At 37.0% G+C, this 23,504-nt stretch overlaps 1 protein-coding gene across 1 annotated transcript; it reads right to left on the bottom strand.

The window, feature by feature from the left end:
• Positions 1-6,375: 6,375 nt before the first annotated feature.
• Positions 6,376-19,750, bottom strand: LOC139134137 (probable thiopurine S-methyltransferase). Its single transcript, XM_070701057.1, has 10 exons — positions 19,660-19,750; positions 18,306-18,479; positions 17,967-18,090; positions 15,338-15,430; positions 14,447-14,579; positions 13,163-13,215; positions 11,035-11,109; positions 10,187-10,272; positions 9,476-9,520; positions 6,376-7,873 (listed from the first exon to the last, which is right to left on the bottom strand). The coding sequence occupies exons 2-10, from the start codon at positions 18,373-18,375 to the stop codon at positions 7,803-7,805; spliced, it is 750 nt and encodes a 249-aa protein (XP_070557158.1). The 5' UTR covers positions 18,376-18,479; positions 19,660-19,750; the 3' UTR covers positions 6,376-7,802.
• Between the last annotated feature and the right edge of the window lie 3,754 nt (positions 19,751-23,504).

Genomic DNA, 23,504 nt, shown 5'->3' with positions numbered 1-23,504 from the left:
CAAAGTCAACGTTAGAGTTTGCCACACAATGCCGACAATGATTGACAGATGAAGCAGGAGCCAGGAATTTTCCATTCTGCACGATGGGGATCATGAAATAAATAAATGACTATCATAAAAAATAACTCTGTTTCATTATTTTTTTATTTAATGTACATCATTATTTTTCAGGTTTTTTTCGCTTTGATACAAAAATCTGATGATTTTCTTCGCGTAAATTTGTTGCATTCACAAACGTAACAGTAGTAGTAATCCCTAGTAGAAATGGTATGATCCACAATTGTTTACGATTATTGACCTCTTTGCGTGCAACGAATGTGAAACACTGTATCTATTTTCACAAGTTCGACTACTTTGATTAACTTGTCACACTTACAAACTAGCGGGGCTATTAGCTGTAGCGGAACACACAGCATCGTACGCAGGGCTAAAACTAGGTCAACCTCAGAACACGTGCACACGTCAAAATCCGATCGATGATTTTCTTCGCTTAAATTTGAATGCGTTCGACAAACCATGGAGGCATATATAAAAAAAAATGTCTATATAAAAATTTAAAAAGTTTTTTCCTTTTTTGTTATTGGCAAGTAAAATCTAGCGTAAAACTGTTGGTCGAGGATCCCTACAGCACGTCACTACAGTGACGTAGGCGGTGACCTCTCAACTTCTGAACACGAACCAAGAGATTACGGCCAGCATCCGCGCGCCACGAATAATCATAGATCCTAGGACTGAACTTTCCCCCACCCCCCAAGTAAAAGTTTGGTTTCAGTTTTGTGAGACTGGAATGTCCATAAGACGAACGATGGTCATCGATGTCACACGAAGAATCTCTCAGTTTGTTTTAGAAGTTGAGAGGTCACCGCTACGTCACTGTAGTGACGTACTGCAGGGATCCTCGACCAGCAGTTTTACGCTAGCAAAATGGCGGTCTCCGTGTAGTCATGTCGGGCAAACTTAGAAAAAAGGCGATATTTCAGTGAATTTTGAGCGGACTTCTGGTCTGGTTAATCCCTAATAACCAAGCTGTCGATGAGTGTGGCAATTTGTAATTTGGAGGGAAAATATTTCGAAATATCGTCGAGCAAACTTCCGCAAAGGGTGCTTGCGGCGGAACATGGACGCTAGTCTATGGAATATCCCATAGCTGTGGTGGCGGGGTTAAAATCGTAAAAGTCAAAACCAGCCCGTAAAAGGCATGAATCCCGTCTGAAAAACACACAGCTATGGACCCACAGCTAAATGGGACCTTGTGTTGTCACGGTTGTGCGTTGATTATCCATGCGTTATTTTACCTGACTCGTAATTTATTTTTCCATGTGTGATTTATTTTCCAAAGAGATGTGTATAATTATTATTGCAATTTGTGTTGATATACTAGTACAAATAAAAGAAATCTTGATCGTATCTTGGGTTCAGTTTAGTTTTATGCGTGCGTGAATGAGTGCATGAGTTTCAGTTTATGTTATTGTATGATGCATCAGAAAATTGCAACATTGTGTCCTTTTTGTTGAAGATGGATCTGTTAGAATTTGTAGCGCACAATGACGAAAAAGAAAACAAAACTCTCGAGAAAAAAATGAGTGGATGTTTTGCAGCGTTCTACCGTCATTTATTTTTGGTTTTGTGATCAACAGTGATAAAATAACTCCTTTATTTTTTAGTTAATTGGCAGTAAATTTTTACCGAATTACGGCCCTGGGCCGTTATTTAGCTACAGGTGTGAAGCAGACAATGTAGCCATTTTCTGTTTAACGGCCCTGGGCGTACTCTCAGAAAAATCCGGTAGTCCCCACGGACACCGTCCGGGGGGACTTATAGGTTTGGTCATGTCCGTACGTCCGTCCGTCTGTCCGTCCGTCCGTCCGTCCGTCCGTCCGTTCACGCAGATATCTCAGAGACGCCTGGAGCGATTTCGTTCAAACTTGGTACAAGGATAGTGCTCTACCTCATACAGATGCACGTCCATTTGTTTCACAATGCGATCAAATTTGGCTGTGTTAGAGGACTTTTTAGTTTACACCTCCGATAGACTCCCATGTATAAGGCAGTCCATAGACTCCCATGTATAAGGCAGTCCATAGACTCCCATGTATAAGGCAGTCCATAGACTCCCATGTATAAGGCAGTCCGTAGACTCCGATAATATAAGGCCAAGAAAAATAAAAATTTAGTTTCTCATCGTATTCATATTGCAAACAGGATGCAGTGACACAATTTTTAGTCCCCACAGATAAAGTCCAGGGGCTCATAGATAAGGTCATGTCAGTCCGTGAGTCCATCTATGTGAGTTCATCCATTCACGCAGATATCTCAGACACTTTGACAAAATGTCATGTGACCTTGGTGACCTTTGACCTCGAATATACATATTTGTCCATAACTCAGTAACCACAAGTGCTAAACCTTTCATATATGGTATGATGGGACATCCTATGACGCCACATATTGTACCTCATTAATTATGTGCATATCTAATTTTGAGCGAGCCAATAGAGCTAGAGGTCTGATTTTTGGTATATATGGATAACTTAGCAATACAATTTTTTTGACAAAATGTCACGTGACCTTGGTGACCTTTGACCTCAAATATACATATTTGTCCATAACTCAGTAATCACTAATGCTACACCCTTCATATTTGGTATGATGGGACACCTTATGACGCCACATATTGTACCTCATTAATTATGTGCATATCTAATTTTGAGAGAGCCAATAGAGCCAGAGGTCTGATTTTTGGTATGTAGGGATAACTGAGCAATACAATTTTTTGACAAAATATCACGTGACCTAAATGACCTTTGACCTCAAATATGCATATTTTTGCATAACTCAGTAACCACAAGTGCTACACCCTTCATATTTGGTATGATGGGACACCTTATGACGCCACATATTGTACCTCATTAATTATGCACATATCTAATTTTGAGCAAGCCAATAGAGCTAGAGGTCTGATTTTTGGTATGTAGGGATAACTTAGCAATACAATTTTTTGACAAAATGTCACGTGACCTCAATGACCTTTGACCTCAAATATACATATTTGTCCAAAACTCAGTAACCACAAGTGCTACACCCTTCATATTTGGTATGATGGGACACCTTATGACGCCACATATTGAACCTTATTAATTATGCGCATATCTAATTTTGAGCAAGCCAATAAAGCTAGAGGTCTGATTTTTGGTATATAGGGATAACTTAGCAATACAATTTTTTTGACAAAATGTCATGTGACCTCGGTGACCTTTTACCTCAAATATACATATTTATCCATAACTCAGTAACCACAAGTGCTACACCCTTCATATTTGGTATGATGGGACACCTTATGACGCCACATATTGTACCTCATTAATTATGCACATATCTAATTTTGAGCGAGCAAATAGAGCTAGAGGTCTGATTTTGGTATATAGGGATAACTTAGCAATACAGTTTTTTTGACAAGATGTCACGTGACCTTGGGACCTTTGACCTCAAATATACATATTTGTCCTAACTCAGTAACCACAAGTGCTACACCCTTCATATTTGGTATGATGGGACACTTATGACGCCACATATTGTTCCTCATTAATTATGCACATATCTAATTTTGAGCGAGCCAATAGAGCTAGAGGTCTGATTTTTAGCTCACATTTGGTTTTACCAATGTGAGTTTATCGTATAGGCTGAAGTCGATGGCGTCTGTATGTATGTGTGTATGTATGTATGTACAGTATGTCCGTCAACATCAAAAACACGCAAACCGCTGCACGTTTCAGCTTGGTATTTGGTGTGTGGATGCATCCTGGGCTATAGATGGGATTTTGTTCAAATGAAGTCTGCATTGCCAAAATTATGCAAATGAGCTTACAAAATGTGAAAATGGTTAAGAATTAATAACTCAAGAACCGCTTTTTGATTGCTTTGAAAATTTGTGTGCAAGTACCTTAGGTTAACCTTATACAGTTTTATGAATATTGTGAAGATATCCTTAATTTTGTATTTTTGCTGAATTTTTTTGTGATTTTTCTCATTTTCAGTAAAAATCTTCTTCTCTGAAACTGCCGCCCCAATCGCTCTCAAATTTGGGTTGTCTCTTTGCAAGGGTGTTACTCTTCTAATTTGTTGAAATTATGACAAAATTTGGAAAATTACTATTTTTGTGCAATTTTGTCATTTTTGGTCAAAAATCTTAGACCGTGTTTCCTTTTTAAAACCCCTGGACAGACAGCTTTCATATTTCGTACACAGACGTACAGAGATGACAATAGTTAGATATGTGGAAATTGTCCAGAAATATAAAAAATTGTATATTTAAGACAATATTGTCATTTTTGGTCAAGAAAACTTTATCTCAACATTACTTGTTTGATAGCTTTGTAATTTGGTATAAAGTCCCTTGTTGATAGCTTTGTAATTTTGTATAAAGTCCCGAAAGATGTTAGTAGATAAATTTCTGCTCAAAGTGTTGGAAACCCTAACATTTTTATATTTTAGGTACTTTTCTCAGTTTGTGACCTTAAATGACCTATACTAACCAGGATATGTTGTGAGACAATTTTGAAGGCTGTGAACATAATTTTGTCATATTTAATACCAATTTGTACGATAATTTGATCCAGAAAACAAAGCTGAGGTGATTTTTTTCATTTTGGACCAACTTTGCAACTTTTCTATGTAAGACATACAAAAACTGATGAGAAATTTGGATCCAGGATAATTCCAGATGTTGTAATCACCACCCACAGTTGAAGGCATTTCACTATCTGTAACTAACTTAAGTGCTGTTACATTAGAATGATAACACTCATGGCAATTAATTAAAAATCTCCAAGGTTGTAAATGTACTTCCTGTCATTGGTCTTATGTAATACCAAGGGGTGGAACATTTGATATGCAGGAGGGGTAGGGTTAAGAAGATCAATGATGTAGCATTACTTTTTTACCAGATCCCTTGTGCATTTTTTGCCCACTCCCACCTTTCTTTTTATCAAGCCTTCTCTGTTTTTGTGTTGACATTTGCTTATGTATTTAGGATCTGCTTCTCCCATTGCTATAGAAGTTGATATGCATGTTCCTAAAGATGACCTCCAGTACCTAAGTTGGAGACCTTATTTGCTTTTGTCATTCTTGTTTTTCCTGGTTTAAATATTTCTCGAATGGACCAATTCAAACCGAATGTGAGCACATAGTGTCCTTGACGGTATTTTTGGTATATAGGGATAACTTAGCAATACAATTTTTTTGACAAAATGTCACGTGACCTTGGTGACCTTTGACCTCAAATATACATATTTGTCCATAACTCAGTAACCACAAGTGCTACACCCTTCATATTTGGTATGATGGGACACCTTATGACGCCACATATCGTTCCTCATTAATTATGCGCATATCTAATTTGAGCGAGCCAATAGAGCTAGAGGTCTGATTTTTTGTATGTAGGGATAACTTAGCAATACAATTTTTTTGACAAAATGTCACTTGACCTTCATGACATTTGACCTCAAATATACATATTTGTCCATAACTCAGTAACCACAAGTGCTACACCCTTCATATTTGGTATGATGGGACACCTTATGACGCCACATATTGTTCCTCATTAATTATGTGCATATCTAATTTTGAGCAAGCCAATAGAGGTAAATGTATGATTTTTAGTATATAGGGATAGACTATAGGATAGAAATTTTTGACAAAATGTCATGTGACCTTGATAACCTTTTACCTAAAATACACGATTATGTCAATAAATAAGTAACCACAAGTGCTATGTTATTTATATTTAGTAGGATGGGAGACCTTATGACAACACATGCTTTACCTCGTTAATTATGCCCATATATAATTGTGGGCAAGCCAATAGAGCTAGAGGTCTGAATTTTGGCATATATGGATTAATTAGCAATACAATGTTTTTTTTTCAAAATGTCACGTGACCTTGATGACCTTTGACCTTTAATATGCATATATATGCATAACTCAGTAACCACAAGTTCTTTACGCTTCAATTTTGATAGGATAATAGACCTTAAGATGTCACATCTTGTACCTCATTTATTATGCACATATGTATTTCTTGGCTGGCCAATACAGCTAGAGGTCTGATTTTTTTTCCCGGTTTAGAACCATAACTTAGACATGCCTCTTGTTTCAAATTGGGAACAATGACATAGACGTATGTGTCCATAGATCTGAACATATACACTCCAGTGATACTTCTTAATGACCTCATTTCCTGCCCCATCAAGACTAATACTCCTATTACAAGTGGGGACTATGTCATTGTTAATGACTTGTTGTCCATGTTCCCAGTCTAAGGCCTGTGGTTTCCGTTTAGAACTAAAACTGACGATTGCATGGAAAAGGGATTATTTTGTAAATGTCAGTTTTTATTGAATACCTGATATGAGGTGTTGGCTATTGTTACAGCTGTGTAAAGGTAATCTAAATCTGTGATAATGCATTGAAAGTTTTTGTTTTCAGACCAAATAATTTATTCCAGTCAGATCCTCATGAAGTGTCGCAGTGAAAAAACTTATAATTACGTTCAAGAGAGCCCTAGACGTTGGTCTCTGGAACTATGATCTTACTCATATCATTTTAAACTTCTTTGTTTACAGTTGTTTACTTGTGAATGATTCCAGATTTCTGACAATGTATTAACCCTGTGTGCCAGTATTGGTGTAACCCCACTGTCTTCAATAGGGTGGCTGAACCTATACGCTGGGAAGTAGGGTGAATTAGATTTGCTGCAAGTCTGTGGGCATATAAATATCAAACCCACATAAATTGGAGGAATATACTTCAGCAGACTGCTGCGTTTGTGGCAGGCTGTTGGGTACATTGTGAGGTTAACATGCTACTGCCAAGAAAAGCCAAACAAAAGGGTCCAGGTTAGTGGTGAGTGACACACAAAAAGAAGCAAGCATTTGTGAAAAATGAAGTTTTCTTTGTGAAAAACTGTACAACAACAGCTATGGGTAAAAATTCTAGACTACTGTAAGTGCAATGCCTTTCAATAAAAGCCATACAGCATAAAAACACCACTAGCTGCAGTGTTATGCATTATCCGATATTTTTGTTGTGCTTGCAAAATACAGTTTCTTGTTCTACAGCCAAAATCATGTTGAAATGTGTGAAGTTTAACTTGTCAAAACACCCTGTACATGTATGATGTCAAATGCTATTGTTGACTACTGAATTCTGGTCTAGACTAGAACATTTTTCAACAATAACCTTAGAAATTTACAAGTTACCGGTACATTGTGCTGATAATTAAAGCAGGTAGTTAGAGTTTCAACATTCTTCAGAGAGATGAATGAAAAGTGGTTTATCAAACAAGGAGAAATATTATCAAAAGTTGAAGCTGTGTACCATTGATGCAATGCTAGCATGATGGCATCAATTAAATTGGCGTAAAAACTTTGAAAAATGTGGTTTATCTCTCAAAATCAACCAAAAAACATGATAATTTTGAAGTGTTAGGTTGAAAGAGAAATTCCCTGAAGTGAGAAGAAATCAAATAGAGGCTTTGATCGGTATTAATTTGTTTGCTTTGTCAACAAAATAGAACTGGAGAAATTTAATTGTACATCAGCAAAACTTGTAATTGCTTTTAGTTTAAATATGTACTGGTAAGGAATGGTGCATATGTCACTATGGTCTTGACAGAAAGAGAATAAAAAAGAAATTGGTATTCAGGTTGTCAGTTTAAATTCCATAGAAAATATATTAAGCAACTGAACTGAAGTATTCAGAGAGACTATTTCAAAGTTAGATGGTGTAAGACCCAGTGAAACCATTTATGTCCTTTTCTTCCATCTGTCTTCCAATGAGTCTCCACGTTGAATGGTACGAATTTCACATCTGTCTCCTGGAAAAATGAGAATCAGAATGTGAGATCAGCAAGAATGAAAATCAATGTTGAATTGTTTTCAGGGGAATGTCTAGTCTCGCTTCCAGACCTCGTCGCTTCGCCAGTGCAAAGTGCGCCCGGCGGTAGGAACATGAAGTGATTTTTCCACTGGCTGGGCGACGGGGTCTGGAGACTACTGACTTCCGCATTCCAAGATATTTATACCCACCAATCACATGGCTCAATCGACAACCACGACAACAGGCAAACTTTCATGCATATTCAATAGAAGGAGGGGCTTGTAAAAATATCTACCAACAACTTTTAGGAACTTCTGTGACTGACAATGTCAATAAGCTCGTCACAAGTGACTACGCAATGATATTACATACATAAAAGGATTCCCTCGGATTCCCCAAACGACGTGACGCGTCCGCGCTGATAAAGAGCGCACTGGGCATTCACAGTACGCGGACGTGCGTAAATTCAACTGGCGAAAATGGGGCTGACAGCCGAACTTAGGAAGGCAAACGATTGTGGCAAAGAAAAATTAGCCATAGAATGCCTGAAAAACGAGTAAATTGAAGCAATCGCAGCTTTTCTACGGGGGAATGACGTCTTCGTAAACTTGCCAAATGGGTACAGGAAGTCTGTTGGCTGTTGTCTTCACATGCTTTACGTATATTTTCACTGGAGTTTCAGCATGGTCACTGTCTACAGAGTACATTTGCCCCGGACATTTATTGAAAACACATGCATTTGTCTTGGTTTTTCGGAATGAACATTCAAGTAGGTCAAGAGTCATATTTAAATTTTGTTCTCCGCCTGTCCTGATGCGTCATCACAGTGGAATGCAGTGGTAGTCACCAGACTCTAATCGCTTTGCGACTCGGCGCTCGTCGCTCCGCGACTCGCCATGTCCTACCGCCAGCGGCGCACTTTGCTGTGGCGAAGCGACGAGGTCTGGTAAAACGAGACTAGGGAATGTCTTCCTTCAGGTCCCGATCATTTCATTACAGGTATAACATTACAACATTACTGGTATAATAAAACCTCATTTGTATGTGATATCTGAAGTAGTACACATCCATGTCAAAGAGTTAATAATGATTTTCACTATTCTATAAATAAAGTATTCCTATTATTATGTAAATGGAAATATTACTTTGTCACTGCTCTGTAGTGAAGTATGTGTAATTTAAAGACTGTTTCTTTATGCAGAGTGGCATAGCTTTTACAATAAATAGCAAAAGAAATATCATTTTTGTGCTGAATAAAACATTTCGCACAAACCATCAACATTTTCTTGAAAGTCAAATTCAATTTTGTTTCAACAAATTGAAATATTTTTTTTTTACGAAACTCAATCATACACCCATGAAAGTCTTTACTAAAACTCAAAATTGTTCCTGAAACCCAAGGATTACATGTGAGTTTTTTCACAACAACGACAATTATGATTTTTGAGTGAAACACTATTTCAGGGAATCTTAAATAATCTTAGAATTCCAATGCAACGCTGACTTGCCTTTACAAAAATGTAATATTATATAAATCATAACATTCATCTCACTGAACATGATATTTAATTGCCGAACAAATTCATATATCATTGCTTACCAAAGAATTCTTGTATGTTTTCAATTGGAACATGGTATGGTGGCCCTATTTGGAGAAACAATCAAATTGATCATTGTTAATGAATGAATGGATGCAGTGATTATAGTCTCTTGAACCTGTGATATTTATTTAGATTATCTGGCTTCTTTACAGGAACATCTTTATACCTTGCACTGCTACTCATACAGTGCACTATGTCAAAACTGCAGCAGATATTCTCATGGCAAGAAGCTCTAACTTTTGATGACCCTTTCGTTACTTTTGTCTTCAATGTTTACTACATGTTTATTGTACAGTTCTACTTCCAATCCTAAAGTATGTTGAGATATCCAGCTTGTCAATTCAGTCTGTGCATTGCATGTAGACTGAATGTTATTGTTGACAAGTGAACTCTCAGTGGTCCAGACTAGAATTCAATTGTGAACAGTGACAGTGCATATTATACTATAAGATGCTGTGTCTACAAAGTAAATATTGTGTGTTTTAACAATGCTTTTGGGAATAAAACAAGAGTTTGACATTTTGCAACTGGAAATTTTATGCTTCTACACACTTCTTTTATTTTTGCCACCTGTAATCATATTTTTCTACATCCCTGCTACATGCCATGGGTTTGTGTCAATAATCATGACAGAGAGATTGTGTTTACCTGTATAAAGTGCATGATTGCCATCAGTTAAGTTTGCATTTTCATGCTAATTTGTGACATACCTTCCATCACAGTGGGGTCATACTCATTGTTCAGCATCAAACACTGCGCCCCAGGTTTCATCAGAGAAACCAAAATATCACTGTATCTGATTGAAGTGTGAAATTGGAAAGAATGAGAAACTAATGTGAGATATGACAAACATATGTTCAAAAATATACATTTTTCAAAATGTTCAAAAATATTTAATCTTCAGTTTGATTTATGGTTTTTAGCCATAATGGATAGCATAGCAAAATGTATGACAAGGTAAGGTATTAATTGAAAAAATAAACTTTCCATTTCACGTGACAATGGTAACAGCTTTTTCCCAGCATGCAGTTCCCCTCATCCTCATGTTATTGTTTTTTTTGTTCAATAATTATACAAACATGAATAATAGAAGGATCTTAGGTTTTGTGTTAAGGTAGAACGCGCCTTGGGGACAGAGAGACAGACTCAAATTTCTACAATTCTTTTCTGATCTACCACTTGTGGGGGCTCATTTTAAAGCCCTTGGAGAAAGAAAAACTTTCACTGACTCAGTTTTTCGAAAATCAAAAGCTTTATTTTTCCCCATAGAGTTAACAAAGGAATGGCAGCCAAAATTTGAATTGCAAAATGTTCGGTAATTTTATTTCGCTAGTTCCAAACTTTGCACCGTGACCCCTGATTTTTATTGTGATTTGGTAAGAGAATGGTTGAAAGTTTCATTCAGGAAATTTTGAGCAAACGTTTAAGTCTTTCACTTTTGAGGCGCATACTACCTTCCATGTAATAATCTAAATCTTAACCTGTTGTTTTATATCAGTTATAGACAGTTGGTATTGAATAAGTAAAAGTCTGGGAATGAGAATAACTGCGTGCTTACTGTTTTCGTTTGCACGGTGGCATTGCCCCAAAGGCAAGTCTGTCCCACACTGCATCAAATTGACCTGCAATAGAACTAGATAAACAAAAAATAACAAATGATACAATATCATAATTTTTTCAGTAGATAACATCAACAGCACATCAGAACCTAACATACCACTATACATGTACATATTCTTTCAATTGCAATGATCAATCACAAGATATTGGCATTGAATGGTGTGTGCACCCTATGCTAACATTTAACCCTTTCAACCCCAGTTCCCTGTATACAGGTCCAACTTTACCATTGAAAACAATGAATTTGGGACAAACCATGGTGGTGAAAGGGTTAAACATCATTAACTCCAGTCTATTCTCTCTGATACATATTATAAATTCACATATTACACATAATGTGAAATTTCAAAGAAATTTCAAGCAATTCTTATTTTTACTCAAAGAGATCATGCATAAGAGTAAATTAAGGTAGCATGCACCCCAAGGACAGACATTCATACTCTACAAATTTCTTCGCTCCGCTGTCAGCGACGTGGACCTTATCTGATTGGTGGATGTGCGGTGGCATATAGGCTATTTGGTGTCCGTCAGCTTTTTACATTCAAAGCTTCTTCTTCAAAACGGCCAGTCAGATTCCTTTAATTTTTGGAGTACAGGTCTTCAGGGATAATCTTAATCAGATTTGTTCAAATTGTCATGAAATATGGATATTTGCATTTTTGAGGCTAATTTTGCTTTTTTGGGCAAAAAATACCTTTATCTCTTTAAAGAGGCACTCCCACTTTGTAACATTTTTAAAACACATTTTTTTAATGCCAACGGTCGATATTTCACGTGGCGACTCCGCGCGGATCGCGAGATATCGATAAAAACATGTCATTTCCCAAGCGTATTTTTCACATCCCGAAGTGTTACGATCGTTTCTAGTTATGACCCGAAATCCCCCGAAAGTGTTGTTGTGCTGATTGATGATGTTCTAAGGAGTCCAAAAACGTTCGAATGACGCAATTAATTTACCTCATACTGTGATGACTTTATATACATCATTATCAATGCCTTTACCTCTGGTAATTCTTTTTAAAACTTCTCCTTAGTTTTTGTCGCTTTCATTATTCTCAATCAGTTGTATTAAATTTTTAAACAATACCACATAGATATCAGTTTTTACGTGTAAAATATTAGTTGGCTCTGATGACTACATTTTGTCGTCTGCCGCACAGTTACGCGTGGTTCGATACATAGCGGCCGCCGCGTGTGGTATGCGCGCATACCACGCGGCGGCCACAATGCATACTATGTATCAACCGCATCTATCTCTGCTAGTCACCTATGCGAATTCTGGTGGAATCAGCAAACTTTGTTTTTCGTTTTTTTGCCGCGTCAGTAGGACTTGGCTTACTTCCATGGGACATGACTGCTCACCGACGTGAGTGGTACTGCTGTGGCGTAAAGCAGCGTCAGCGTAGACTCGTACTCCATAGCTTAGTTGACAACGGCCCCAGTGCCGAACGTTCTATGTTCGGAAGCTGAATTCAGGTGGGCCACCGGAATTCAAACTTTAACTTTTTTGAGGACATGTTTTTATCGATGTCTCGCGATCCGCGCGCAGTCGCCACGTCAAATATCGACCGTTGGCATTTAAAAAATGTGTTTTAAAAATGTTACCAAGTGGGAGTGCCTCTTTAATAGCTTGGAGTAAGAAAAATTTCCACTTTCTTAGTTTTTAAAAAATCAAAAATGACATTTGTCTCCTAAGACTTCGCATATGGATGGCAGTCATTTTGAATTTCAAATATCAGTAAGTGTTAGGCAATTTTTTTCTTAGTCCCTAACTTTGCACTGTGACCCCTGACTTCTATTCTCAATTTGGTAAGAGAATGATTGAAAGTTTCATTGAGGAAAGTTTTCAGCTCTTTTGCCTTCAAGGTGCACAGTTTTTCTATCTTAACATTGATTATTGCAAGGTGCCAATGCTACACAGTGCCATCTATCATCCGTGGTGCTCCTGCTTTTGTTTTTATGAAAAAAAGTTGAGGACAACCAGTGAAGCCGACAATACAATCAGTTTTGTTAAATGTGTCATAAGAGCCAAGAAGTATAGTCAGTTAATATCATTTACAACTTACCTGGAAAAGTCAAAGAAATCACAGCAATAAACTTGGATGTTGTGATCTTTGCTCTGAAACAGAATCAAAATAAGTTTTAATGAGAGACAAATATATTTGTCCTCAATAAACTATTGTGACAATTCAAATACAACACATTGATAGACTCAAGAAACAAACCTTCAAGCCAAACTTATCAAAAGCTTTTGTTTTTATAGAGGACAAGATCATGGAAATGTCAATATGAGATAACAATTGTGTTTCAACAGTATTTTGGGTTATTATGTGGCTGATATCTCAATTTGCATGTTAAAGAATTTTTATGTAAAATGGAAGAATGGGATGTTGGGAATGGCTTAAAACTCAAACTAAGATATGACTGCCAACATTAATAACCTGTTCGCCCCCATTCCCACTAAACTGGTCCAGAATCACTATTAATAACAATGGATTTGGGCCAAACCATAAGTGGTGAAAGGGTATGACCTTGGGTTATTTTCTCTTTGCTTTCAAGTTATTTAATCACTTTTGCAGTTCCTTAAGTATTGTACAAAATGACAGAATAATAACAAATAAGGAAACACATGTGAGAGCAATAGTAAATAGCATGATTTCACAGTTTGACTCATATTGATCAATGTGTATCTAAGTAATAGGATAATACAATTTATCGTGATAAAGTGACTGTAAATCAACAGTATTGGATCAGATCTTGAAACAAATTGATGATCATAAGTATGCTATACTCTAGTTTGAATGAAACTGATTCTGCAGATCTGCCATATCTGAGAAATGGCTCTGAAAACATGCACAGATGCACAGATGCATGGACAGACTGAATTCAAAATGTACAAGTTCACTTCCAGACTTCATCCAGCGAGGAATGATTTATATCCTCAAATTTGTAAAGACTTGAACAGAGGGGATTTTTCCAGATTTTTGTGAAGTGAGTGGTGACTGCGTAAACAGCCTAAAAGTTTTAGTGATTGTCTAACGGGATGGCTCAGAAGATTTTCTTAGCTAAGAGTGAACTCTGTATAGTGGTACACTCCTTCATTCTTATGGACTCCCTGTGATGGACTCCCTAGAACAGCAGCAATCAGCATGATAGCACACCAGAGCATGTTGCTTAAATTTGGAAATGGTAAAAAAACGTTGCATTCTGAAGATAGCACATGAAGACTGGTTTTTTTTCCTGAATTTTGCACAATTCATGCGTAATTGTAAGGTCAAATACTGACTACTGACATAAAACTAAAAAGTACCATTCAAAGGACTGAGCAATAATGCATCAATCAAGCTTACTTTGAAGATTGTTCCACTTTTCAGATTTTCCATCGGTGATACGGTATAATCCATTTGTTGTTCTTCAAATAAAGTCTTTATTGCAACATCAGAAAACTCAAGTCCAGTGACATCATGGCCAAGATTTGCAAACCTGTACACAGGATCCAATGACAGATGTTATTAATCATTTTGATGCCATTATTAATTACAACCTTGATGATTACAGAAATCAAAATGTTAGTGTATGACAGCTTCAATTCATTATATTGACAGTGTCTTTGACGTTATTAACCCTTTGAGGGCTGTAATTTCTCCCGCCAAAATTTCAGTGCAATATTTTACCAATTTTTATGATTTTGTTTGTAATTTTTTTATAATTTTGGATCAAATGGACATCACATTCCATTGGCTACAGTTTTTTCTCAAAATTTTGGCAAAAATCTGAGAAAAATTGACTGGGGTTTATTTTATAAGGGAACAAAAACAGACTTAAGGCACTCAAAGGGTTAAAAATAATATTTTTACAGGACAGTGTTGTTTGAACTGTGCTCAAAGGTTGTATTGGAATATACAACCAAGGCAAACACTGTATCCAAGGTACATTAGTGAGTGATGAAGTTTAAAACGTTTGTCATGATGTAAATAGTAAAACTTACATGTTGCATCTATGTTGACATCATGCATCTAGATATTGTGCATGAAATACATATGAATCCCTCTATTTAAAAACATTATCATACCAACTGTCGATATTTGACCCATCACTTTTACAAGCTTAGTGTTATACATAATTTTATGTGAACTTCAATCGATAAAGTGATGGCAAGATCAGCACACAACAGTAAACCTCTAGGAAAGACACTTTTGTGATACAATTTGCAGTTACATCACCACATCAATTTTACTCACCATTTTAGGTCAAGAGATTTTCCGCAGAGAGAGACAAATATTTTGATCCCTTTCTTTCCTCCAGTAAGCAGATCAATATTATCTATAAGATAACTTCATGCAAAAAACAAAAAATAGCGCCAATGGCACTTGATCACAACTGGCACATTGTGAAACTACTCATAATTAATGAGGTACAATATGTGGCGTCATGCGGTGTCCCATCATACCATATATGAAGGGTGTAGCACTTGTGGTTACTGAGTTATGGACAAATATGTATATTTCAGGTCAAACGTCACTGAGGTCATGTGACATTTTGTCAAAAAAAATTGAATTGCTATCCCTATATACCAAAAATCAGACCTAGCTCTATTGGCTCGCTCAAAATTAGATATGCACATAATTAATGAGGTACAATATGTGGCGTCATAAGGTGTCCCATCATACCATATATGAAGGGTGTAGCACTTGTGGTTACTGAGTTATGGACAAATATGTATTTTGAGGTCAAAGGTCACCGAGGTCACGGGAGATTTTGTCAAAATATTTTATATATCTGCGTGAACGGAGGGACATGACCCAATCTATAAGGCCCTGGACTTCATCCATGGGGACTAAAAACTGTGTCACTGAATCCTTTTTGCAATATGAATATGATGACAAACTAAATTTTTATTTTACTTGCCCTTATACATGGGATTTTATAGACAGCAGACTTATACATAGTAGTCTATGGTGGTGTAAACTAAAAAGTCCTCTAACATGGCCAAATCGACGTGCATCTGTATGGGGTAGGGTAATATCCTTGTGCAAAGTTGACCTGGGCATGTCTGAGATATCTGCGTGAACAGACGGACGGATGCACACACGGACGCAGGCACGCACACACGGACATGACCAAACCTATAAGTCCCCCCGGACGGTGTCCGTGGAGACTTATTAGACAGACCACGAAGTCAATGAGCAACATACAGCTGAAAGACTATTTTTCACATTGCAATTTTAAGCCCATTTTTATGAGAAAAGGGACATGTATATGTATATGGAGAAAACAGCAGAAGACATATTTGTAAATTGTTTGTTAAGTGACAATCACATATGCATCTCTTGAAATTTTGTGGTTATAAGGTATAACAGTAGTGTAAGAATAATGAGGTTAGAATAAGTTAGTAAAGCTAAGTTGACAGTAATTAAGATTACAAAATTATACACTAAGCTGAGGAAATCTGAATGAAATAAATGTTGAAAAGTAGCAAAGTCATGGTCATCTTTTGTCTAATACCTTGTGTAAGTTCATGAACTTTACATAAATCTTGCTATAGATTTGTTGCTAATGGGCAATAACTGTGTTTCAGATCATTTGAGAGCAATCCATCCATGACAGGTTTAAATTGTAATATACTCCTATTTAAAGGAGAGAAACATCTCAAATAATTTTTTCCCTGTAATTTCCTGTGAGAACACATGGACATACGTAGGACTCTATGCTGGTGCTACCTTGCGACTTGTCATGGCATTGTATAACCTGTTCACCCCAATTTCCTGTACACAGGTCCACACTCACCATTGATAACAATGGGTTTGGGCCTTACACAGTCCCTCTATCTATGGATAGAGGGACTGTGGGCCATACCATGGTAGTGAAAGACTGTAACATGTGAGGTCATGGATACTTAATCTCAGGAATGTCAAAGTCTGTATATTGACTCAAGGATGTTACATAACAAATGCTTAGGGTCATCTCAAAAGTGAGAATCTAAACTATGAAATATGGTTTTTTTTATTGCTTTTGATACCCAAAAGAGCATAGAAATCTCTTATACTTTGAATCAGCCATCCTGCATATTTCTAACATTCATCAAAACCTCATTTCTGTTCCACAACTCATAAAACAGTCCACAATGCAGGATTGGTGTACATTCCAAAACTACATATATGAAAGACCCCTAAAATCAATTAGTTAAAAAGGGGGTTAGAAATTTCCCAAAACTATATAACCTCCGCTCCGTTTGGCTCCATTTTTCCGAATTGGAACCTTGGAACCAGTCTATGTATCGGTACCAAATATCAACGCAGTCTGTTCAGCAGTTTTTGACTTTTGTCGTTTACGGAAATGGACGACATCAAACACCGGTTGAAACCACCTCTATATCACAACTTCCAGTTGTGATAAAAAATTGACTCGATGATATGGATACTATAGGACATTATCAGTGAGAGGGTTTTCAAATCTTTTTAAAATCAATTTAGGGAACAATATTTTAATCTATTTTTCAGGAAGAATAGTGTTTTCTTTCTTGTATACTCAGGACTATTTTAAAATGTGAAATTGTCACATTGCCAGTTTTACAACAATTTTGGTATGATCTGTAATTTTAATAGAGTACCAGGGAGTCAGGGTGCCAAGGGTTAAAGGCCAAACCAATGGACCTCTACATTGGAAAGCAGGGGAAGGGGTAAAAATTCAACATCAAACACTGCTTATTGTGACCTCATAGGTTTCTTTCTGTGTGACGTATTTCTCTATAACTTTTTTTCACATGCAAGGAAGGATTTTTTGTGTGCATGTAAAGAGATAGCCTGTTTTTATTTTGAACTATTATACTTGTTACCCAATTGCGTACAGTAACTGAACTGTTATACTCACTCATTTATTTGTTTTTTATGAAATCCTATTTGGCCCGTCAACCATCTATTCTGCCAGTATTCTTGCCCACCCATTTTAAGTTGACTATCGTCTGTACACAGTGTCTGAGCTGTAGCAAACCAAAGTGCAACGAGAAAAAGGAGGTGAATCCTTATACTGGTAATGTTTGCAAACGAGTGGAATTTTGACTGCACAAGCTTGTGGAAAACCAAGTCAACCAAGTCAAGTGTTCGTCATCATCAAATTACATCAGATACTTTCAATAAATGACCTCTTTCTGTCATATTTTGTTTATATTGACACATGCTTTTCAAATGTCACTCTCCTGTGAAATCTTACCTCTACTCTGCAACGTCCATTGAGACGATCTTACTAAAAATTTGCTCAAAGTCTTGGCAAGGTTCAGCATGAGCTTTCACTGCATTTGCCACAACACAAGGTGAATATTGAGTTTTACCAGTACTGTACCAGTCAATGACCTTTGACCTGGGTTTTCAAGCAAACAGCAGTATTCTGTGCATAACAAAAATATAAAAGTGCATATGTGACTGAGGTATTACATTCATTCAAACCAGTCTCAATCATTGCTTAGAGACCAAGTCCTAAACCCCTGGTTTTTGCATTTTTGCATCTTGCTGTAAACTCCTCCACTGCACCATTCACATAACTATTTTGTGTATTATTGTAGATCCATGTCAAAAATCGTCATTAATGAAAGAGGGGTCTTGCCAAAACACATGGCATTGCACATTTCATGGGAAAATGGGTGTCGTTTGTGAAATAAACAATTAATCGCTCCGTATTCTGTCATAATCTTAAACAGTTGTGTGGCCACTCTGTCACATTTTCAAAATCGCAAACCATTTTTATTCTGGCTCAGACCATAGGGTCATAATTGGCGTTATCAGTCATAGCAAGAGTGTAAAAATATTAATAAATTTATCATTATGAATACTGTTCATAAAAATTATATATTTCTGTCGTTATTGTATACTTTCAAAAGAACCCTACTGCACTCGAATCCTGAATGCCGATTAGTTTTCATGCAAAATTCAAGCAGTTGTATTACAGACCCGTTATAATATATTTATGCTTACGAATATTCAAAATAAAAAAAAATGTTTCTGTCAGTATTGTACAGTTACAAAAGTAAAAGTACCCTAAACTAAAGCACTCAAATCCTGAATGATGATAAGTATTTATGCCAAACTCACTCAGCCATAGCATAGACCCTCAGAAATATGGTCAATATAGTAGCAGCAGTAGCATTGCATGGTAACTTGATGCGCGGTCACTGTACTGCCTGGACAGACTCTTACTGTTCAAAGAGTCTGCCGAGGCAGTACTGTGACCCCAGGACTGTGACCTTGCATCACTGTTACTGCGCAATGCTGCTGCAACTATTATTTGAGGGTCTGTGCTACAACAGTGTGAATTTGGCATAAATACTTATCATCATTTAGGATTCGAGTGTTGTAGAGTACTTTTGTAAGTGTACAATAATGACAAGTACTGACAGTTTTTGGATGACCTCATTTCAGTTTTCGGATATTTAATGACATGCTGTTCGTTGTACTCACTCACTTAACTCTGTATTGATAGCATTTTACAAGTAATTTGTTTCTCGCCCCTTCTCCCCACCTTGCCCTGGATATCATATGGTCTGCCTGGTGCACAAGCGATTGTCACCTACCTTTAGTAGAATACAGAACAGCGCCTACCGTAAACGGACAACACGAGCAGATACAGATAGATAGATAAATATAGTTTTGACCAGAGCTGACCTTTTGAAGACAAACACCTGCAGAGATCGTTGAGGGCGCTATGCACAAGAGGATAAAGCAATATGCAACAATGTTGCACATTTTTACATGTAGCGTCGTCTAACCTTGTTGAAACAGTATCCTCTCGCTTTAATTCAGGGAATTGACAATAGTAAGAAACTTTGTTTAGTTTTATTTTTATAAATGGGGAGATAAGGTAGATGAAACAATGTGAGACCACTATTAAGTCTCCTCAATGAGGACTACAAGATTCAAAAGATTTTTCGCCAATCGGGTACGGAAGGCAATTGGGAAAATATGCGACCCAGATCAGTGTGGTTATATCGCCGGGCGGGATATAGGAGATATTATATTGTCTTCACGAAAAATTATTGACTATGCAAAAATTACCGATAAACCTCTTATTGTCAGTCTAGACCAAACAAGAGCTTTTGTAAAACAGCTTTAAAGCTTTTGTAAGTTTGATATTTTCTTTTCCAAGTCCTTCCTTGACAAATAGTCAACTTCAGCTATCAGCTATGACTTCATCAAGTAGATAAAATAGTTCTTTTATAACAATACTATATGTAAAATTAAATGAAATGGCTTTCTTTCTTGCAGTATCCAACCACGGTTCCTCAACAAAACCGATTTGTGGAGGGACCTAGAGGGACCGTGATCCAACTTCATAAGGGTGAGAGACACTGTATATTATGACAGAACTTGAAGTGCTAGCCGAAAATATTCGTAAAAGATGGCAGCATAGTAGGTTTCATGCTACCGGACAAACAAGAAATTAAGAGTATGTAGATGATACAACTTTATACTTGATAAATGTTGAAACCATTACAAAGTCTTTAAAAATGTTCAACAAATATGAAAAAGCAAGAGGTGCGACTTCAAGCCGCGAAAAGAAAAGGGGCATTTTCATACAAAGACAGGACGATTGTGGCAAAAAGTTGTCGACATTGAAGAAAAGATTTATGCTCTCCAAGTGATAATGTGGCTTATGAAATTATTTGAGAAAAATCCGGATAAAGATACCCGTAAATGGGCCAGCTTATCAAAGTTTTTTCATGGCGAATATTGACAATAAACTGAAGAGCGATTATTACTCTCTCCATTTTAATTGCAAAGTCAGAAATATGGTGTATGGGAATATGTTGGATAACTCGAAGTCATGCACTGAGACTTACAGGAGTGAATTTACAAACACCAAAACATAATCTTCTCAGTGAAGTTTTGTGGTACAATGAAAATATAAAGAATGAAAGAAGTGTCCTTTTTATGAAAAATTGTCAAAGAGTGGAATCTGATGATACAAAATCAAAACATATTGATTTTCTGATCACATTAGTCAGCGATGATTTCACGTTGTACACAGGCGTGTTCGGGAGGCCGTTTTGCAGTCCGCAGACCGTGTTACAGCATAAAATTCAACAAGGTTACTATTTTACTATGACGACCTCAAATGTACTCATGACCTACTTGAGAAATGTGCAATCACTAGAAATCACCGGTTATATCTACGCGGGTGTAAACGGAAAACTTTATACGAGACAATCGTCCATGAAAATAGTAGGCCTACCGTAAAATGCAAGCGAATATGTAATGAGCAAAAGTCGAAAACATAACTTTTTTGAAGGACTGAATTTCCCGATTTTGAAATTGTGGCGACCGATTTTTTCACTATTCTTTTGTAAATATACCAACTGCTATTTGTCTTTCATTAGTCGCTAAAGCTGCTAGTTGAACCTTATAAACCGATTCGTAAGGCTGAGACGAAACCCTAGACTAAGTTACGAACAGCGGGTATGCAAGGCGTTGGTCACGTGACCTTGGGCTTTCCATTCACTCACTGTCAACAGTACTCTATCGCAAAACTGCCTGAACACACGTCATCTCTAAACAAACTCAAAAGCAGAAACCCAGGAACTTTACCTGACTTTCTTCTGTTCTTTGGCTAAATGTTAAACGGATATTCTGCCGATTTTCAACAAAGTGTCCGTCACAGCTTGCAGTACAAAATCGATGCAACCTTTGATAATTTTCATATCCAGCGTCGATTTCAATAGACGCACCAGTGTCTATGGATCAATCACGGATCCCATCATTACAATCATGTAGAATCAGATCGTACGCAACTTAGAAATCCTTGCGTTGAACTTTTAACTCCAGTGAACTTGTAAGGTCTATGACGCTATGTGGCCCCATATCAATCCCAAGTGCAGAAAAGTGTTTGTTATTTGCTTGTTTTGTCTTGTTTTGTTTTTCTAGCTTTTTTTGCGATTTCTAAACTTGTTTTTTAATGTCACTTGAACGTTTGTGGAGATTAGTTCACTGGCAGGCGGAGTGCTTAAATCGGTTAGCCACGAAGAAAATAATACCCGAGTTTGATTTTTCGTACATGCTGCTATGCTTGTTTAACGCCCCAATGAAAAAAGTAAACTTTTCTCATAATTCCCTCAAGGAATATTTCAATCATTCTCTTTCCAAATCAAGAATAAAAATTTGGGGTCAGCGTGTAAATTTTTGTATTAGGGAAATTTATAATTTACCCAAGATTTACCGATTTCAATTCAAACTGCAGCCCCAGAGGCAGGTCAACTTTAAGATAGTACGCGCCTTAATGAAAGACTAAAACTTTTGCTCAAAATTGCCTCAAGAAATATTTCAACCATTCTTTCTGAATCAAGAATTAAAGTTGCAGGTCACCGTGCAAATTTTGATTCCAGAGAAACAAATTATCCAAGATTTCTCGATATGTTAACTTTAAACTGGCCGCCAACGCTGTGCTTACTTTACGGAGAAAACTTAAATTTTCGATTTTCAAAAAACAAAGACGGTGAAAAACTTTATACAGCAAGAGCTTTAAAATTAACACGCCCCAACCAAGTGGTACATCAGAAAGAATTGAAAAAGTTTGAGAGTCCGACTATCTCTTCCCGAGGCGCATTCTTCCTTATAATTAATCCAAACAAAAAAACTCAGAGTGTAACATGCTTTGTAGTAAACTATCGGGCATCCGACACGGGGACGCTTGTAAATCACACTACCACGTTGCGGTCTCTCTCCTCAGACTAATATTAAAGTGGGTTTTCATTTTTCCAACTGGAAACGGTCGAAATCTCAGCTCAAACTAAAGAAAGTATGGCGTGTGTAGGACTCAAAACTCGAATATCAACTCCTTTCTTTGGAACTATCTTCATATTTTTCATGCGATTTAAGGTTTCTTTGTTACTCAGCTAAAATGCTTGTCCGCTGTTTTATATTGCAAATGTCGGGCTAATATCGTTAGACCGTTGTCGTCGGGCAGGCGGTTCACACCTCGAATTGATGATTATCACACGGTTTGGAAGGACAAGAAATAAAGATATTTTACCATTTCGTTTACCAATCATTGGAAATTTTTGGTCAAAATCATAATAGATTTCTCCGGAGCCAAAATAGTCCAAAAAGGTTGATGACCTCGGTTCAACCCGGATCATCAACTCACAACTTTGCCAAAATTTTGCGTCTTTAGAAAAAGAGAGACCGGCCCAACGTTATTTCAATGATTTTATTCCATCGATCCATATCACGCACCAAAACATATTGATTTTCCGACCATTATATTAGTAAGCGATGATATGGTTTCACGGTGTACTCAGGTGTGTTCGGAAGGCCGTTTTGAAGACCGTAAACCGTTTTACATCATAGAATTCAACGAAGTTACCATATATTACTATGACAACCTCAAATATAGCCATGGCGTACTTGAGAAATGTTCAATCGC

This window comes from Ptychodera flava, chromosome 5 (genome assembly GCF_041260155.1).
Source record: "Ptychodera flava strain L36383 chromosome 5, AS_Pfla_20210202, whole genome shotgun sequence".
Classification (NCBI taxonomy): domain Eukaryota; kingdom Metazoa; phylum Hemichordata; class Enteropneusta; family Ptychoderidae; genus Ptychodera; species Ptychodera flava.
The sequence above is the reverse complement of the archived record's forward strand: the minus strand, read 5'-3'. Positions and strand labels throughout refer to the sequence as shown.

Coding starts and splice junctions, on each gene's coding strand:
- LOC139134137 (XM_070701057.1), bottom strand. CDS start 18,375: ATGCTGAACCTTGCCAAGACTTTGAGCAAATTTTTAGTAAGATCGTCT. Junction 15,431..17,966: donor CATAAAAAACAAATAAATGA/GTGAGTATAACA, acceptor TTTTGCATGAAG/TTATCTTATAGATAATATTG. Junction 14,580..15,337: donor AAATCTCTTGACCTAAAATG/GTGAGTAAAATT, acceptor TCCTGTGTACAG/GTTTGCAAATCTTGGCCATG.